Source organism: Alligator mississippiensis, chromosome 10, assembly GCF_030867095.1.
Source record: "Alligator mississippiensis isolate rAllMis1 chromosome 10, rAllMis1, whole genome shotgun sequence".
NCBI classification, from domain to species: Eukaryota; Metazoa; Chordata; order Crocodylia; family Alligatoridae; genus Alligator; species Alligator mississippiensis.
The window spans coordinates 16,425,930-16,430,123 of record NC_081833.1 but is presented as its reverse complement, the minus strand read 5'-3'; the positions used below and the strand labels follow the sequence as shown (position 1 = coordinate 16,430,123).

Sequence of the window (4,194 nt, the reverse complement as noted above, 5' to 3'; positions counted from 1 at the left end):
GCATGGGAATTATAATGTGGTTTTTCCCTGGATAATCAAAGACAAGATGGTGGCACCTACTGGTGTGAAGGCAGGAAATTGCTTGTTCTAGAAGCAGTGTCTGCATGGAAGCCCCCTTGCCAGGCTAGTTCCCAACTGTCCTTTTCATTTCATTCATTGGATACCCAAATCCCCACAAGAGAAAGATTTGTATCCTGGTCACTGGAGTCCCAGAAATGATACCACAGGAGCTGGTCAGCTCCTGATCCATTAGACGTGTGAGATTTTTTTCTCCTTGGAGGTTTTTGCACAGCAATGCAACACCGCGAGCATGTCTTCGGTGGAGGAACCCAGTTGACTGTCCTTGGTAAGTAACCAAAACATTCTTGTATAACCATTTTCCAGGTATTTTTCTTTAAGTTTCCATCTTTCTACCTAGACCAGATGTTTTAATGCATCGCATTGACATGATGTTCTTTCCTTTTGCTTTGTCAAACAAGAGGCTTGTAATTTTAGCTGTAGGCTTTTAACAATATTGGGTTTCTACCAGGAGTGAAGTTTCTGAGTTTCATGGTGAAAGTTTGTTCAGTGTTCAGTTATTTGGGTTCTAGATTACAGGAGGCTTAGAAAAAAAATATATTGATCACACCATATGGATTTCTGTTGCTTTCTGCATCAAGATTGGTTTGTTTTTTTTTTGCTGTTGTGGTTGATGGGGTGGGAGAAAGTCATCATACTGGAGTGTTAAGCACTCTGAAATACAGGAAGTATATTTTGTAGAAGATTATTGTGTCCCCCAGACAAATCACCACATTATTTCCTAGGCACTAATTTCATTTGCTTTTCTGTTCTACTTCAAATGGGAAGTGATATGCCATAAAGTGCAGGTAGATTGAAAATTAGCAATAACTGGCCACGGGAAATGAGTAAAAAACAGTGGCTTAATATGAGCAATCTGTTGCTGGAGGCTTCCCAACTGGCATTTGTTCTGCCCCGGTTTTGCATGCAGATTTCCCATCAACATTGATGGGAGCTTCACGTGAAAACCAAAGCAAGAATGAGCTTTCTGTTAAGTTCCTTTATGACCTACCTACATAGCCGAATTTACTTAGAGGAAATAAGTCAAGAAGTGACTAATGACAGGTATAAGCCATGTGAATCCCTGTATCGATGGAAACAGGAAGAATAGCATTAGTCCCGACTACTCAGTAGACCATGTTAGGCAAAATCCCGGCTCCAATAAAGGATCTCTCCTGTTCTTTGCCAAGTAACCCAAAGTATGTTACAGCAGCCATTCTTTCCCCTTGGGTTACTGCTGGGGCACCTAAAGCAAAGGGGTGAGTTGACTGTCAGTGGCTGTTCAGAGCAGAGCCTGGATCAACAACATTATTAGCAAAGTGTCATCCCAACCTGCTCAGGGCTGACAAAGCTGAAGAATCACAGTCGGTAATAGATATAACAACCTAAAAAGGCTTCTGGCATTTTTCTCTGTTTTGTACTTAAGTCAGGCAGAAGGCAAGACAGGGCAGGGTGGCACCTTATAGACTAATTCATTCAGAAATGCATAAGCTGTCACAGGCAACAGCCTACTTCATCAGACGTTTTGAACAGCCCATTCATAGAGCCTGATGAAGTTGCCCTCAGAAGCTCAGGCATTTCTGAACAAGTTAATCTATGAGGTACCACCCTGCCCTGTGCCTTCTGCCTCACTTCAGACTAACACAGCTAACTATAACTATCCCTCTCTATCATATCTCAGTACCCTTGCTTAAAAAGGAGATCTTTTGAAAGGGGTTGCTTTAGCAGGGGGCTTCCTCAAACTGGTCATGATACAGGCTATATATTATAGGGACTGGACAAGCAGGACTTGATCTGAATTTGCCCCAAAAATGTTTAGGATTCAAAGCTTGTAGAAGTTTGAAAAGGGGGAAAAAAAATACTATCATTGCTTGACCCAGAGTGCTTCTTGAAAGAACTTTGAGCCCTACATGCTAGGAATTAAGCACTACAAGATTTGGGGGGTTGGGTGTCTTCCCTTCTCCAACACATTTAGTTAATGCGTATTCTCTATTGCTCTAATCCAACACACTCGTAAATCAATGGATCAGACTAAGTATGAATTTTATACTGATTCCGAAGGAAAACAAGTTCAGTTCTAGGTATCTTGCAGCACTCAGAGAGAACACCTCTAAGAAGGTTCATAACCTTACAACACTGAATATTTTATGTTCCTGCCTTGTTTAGCAGCCTTCATCATTACTCCAGCAAGCTCAATACTTGATTTTTTTTTTTTAATTCTTTCATACAAGAATATCTTTAGAATGTGCAAAAATATATCAAAGGGTTGAAACAATGTTCAGCACAGATCCTCTTTAGTTTTGGGAAAGGAAGCCTCACTAATTATTGATTAAAGTGTTTGCTAAATGGTGCCTTTAAGCTGTAATTTAGAATGCAATAATCAATGAATAATACATTAATGGATCACATAGGAGACTGGAATAGTCTGGATGACTTTCTTTTACTTTATTAAGCTCTGTGAATTTTAATGGTAGTATCTCAGGGATTTTTTCCATGCCTGTCTTCTTATTAGTGACAGGTAGGTCTGTTACATAAAACCTGAAATCAGTTTTTGAATATGCATCTAGTTGATGCATCATGAAATGTTTCATGTCATTTAGGACTGGGTTAGATCCTAACCTCATCTTCCCCAATGTAAATTCAGAACACTGATGAAATCCTTGGAGTCTTAGTTTAGTGAGGCATCAGGGTCTGATCCAAAGCTGACAGAAATCAGTGAGAATCGCTATTGCGAGTGCATTCATTGCCACTTAGATCGTTGTTTAAACTAAAAAATAATAATAAATATCCTGCATCAGGAAGAAGCTAAGAAAGAAGATATTATACAGTAGACCAAATGTATAATATTTGATAAGCTACCAGAAATGTTTTTTTTTAAAACACCCACAGAGTTAACAATGTTCATAATATTGGAAATTATTTATAGAAAGGATTAGTCAAAATATATGTCAGACAATGTGCAGATAGTCAAGGCACTGAAAGGGGCTAATTGTTATATAAAAATGGCTTTCCTTGAATTATTTTAAGTAGAAGTGGCATGCAATTTTCTGTTAACTTCAGCAAAATAAGCATCCACAAGCCTTCTCAACTGCTGCTGCAGGTCAGCCTAAGACTGAGGCAGGGCACAAAGGTGGCTAACCCAGGCAATAACCTCAGGCAGCAACTCTCTGATTGTAAAAGAGCAATGTACAGCCCTGGGCAGAGTAGCTGCCAGTATTAGCAAGGAGGTAGCTGTGTGAATTTAGTGCAGTCGCACTGGCTGATGACTCTAGGTCTCAGCAAGTAATTTGGCCATGATGTGGCTTTTGTCTATTCAGCCTTAATTAAGGTCTAACTGCTCTGTCAATCATCCTCACACAGGCAGTCCCATTGTAACATTACTGAAGTCATTCCCTATTGCTATTCGCTGGAATAAGGATTGCAGATTGGCCTCTAAACTTCTACACATGAGGAAAAAAAAAACAACACACAAAATGTATAAAAATTGGAGATTTTTATAGCTTGGGTCAGACATGGGTAATTTCCTAGTTCCAGCATTTTCATTTTTTGGTATCCAATACAATTACAATTCAATTCTAACGCTGAACTCCATTGTTCTCTTGCAGGACAGCCAAAGGCCTCTCCTACCGTCCACCTCTTCCCTCCATCCTCGGAAGAGGTCAGCAGCAAGAGCAAGGCCACGCTGGTGTGTCTGATCGACAGCTTTTACCCCGGCTCAGTCCAGGTCACCTGGAAAGCTGATGGCACCCCCATCATCAATGGAGTGGAGACCCCCAAGCCATCCAAACAGAGCCCTCCAAACAACCAGCACGTGGCCAGCAGCTACCTCGCCGAGCGCCTCTGACTGGAAGGGCCACGAGACCTACACTCTTCTTCATCATATTGCTGAGGTTGAAGGAGCTAAGCCCCAAGGGAGGGGTCACCTCCTCCACACAAGCAAGGGTAAGAGAACAAACCTCTGCATGTACCTGATTGTACACCACAAACAAAATCTGTAACAACATCATCTGTTTAAATTATCTAATGTTTGTACCTCTCAGTCACTTATTTCTGAAGAGTCGGGCTACAGTTTTGGGGTTGTTTTTTTTTTTGTTTGTTTTGTTTTGTTTTTTAAACTGTCTAGTCTTCCACTAAAAG

The 4,194-nt window shown here is 40.7% G+C and overlaps 1 protein-coding gene across 1 annotated transcript; it reads left to right on the top strand.

Annotated features, from left to right (window-relative positions):
• Positions 1-294: 294 nt before the first annotated feature.
• Positions 295-3,991, top strand: LOC102575734 (immunoglobulin lambda-like polypeptide 5). Its single transcript, XM_019499148.2, has 2 exons — positions 295-346; positions 3,663-3,991. Exons 1-2 carry the CDS (start codon positions 295-297, stop codon positions 3,899-3,901), a joined length of 291 nt encoding a protein of 96 aa, XP_019354693.2. The 3' UTR covers positions 3,902-3,991.
• Positions 3,992-4,194: the final 203 nt, after the last annotated feature.

Excerpts from the sequence above, each read along its gene's own strand:
- LOC102575734 (XM_019499148.2), top strand. The coding sequence starts at position 295 with ATGCAACACCGCGAGCATGTCTTCGGTGGAGGAACCCAGTTGACTGTC. Across the intron at positions 347-3,662 it reads AACCCAGTTGACTGTCCTTG|GACAGCCAAAGGCCTCTCCT; the intron begins GTAAGTAACCAA and ends GTTCTCTTGCAG.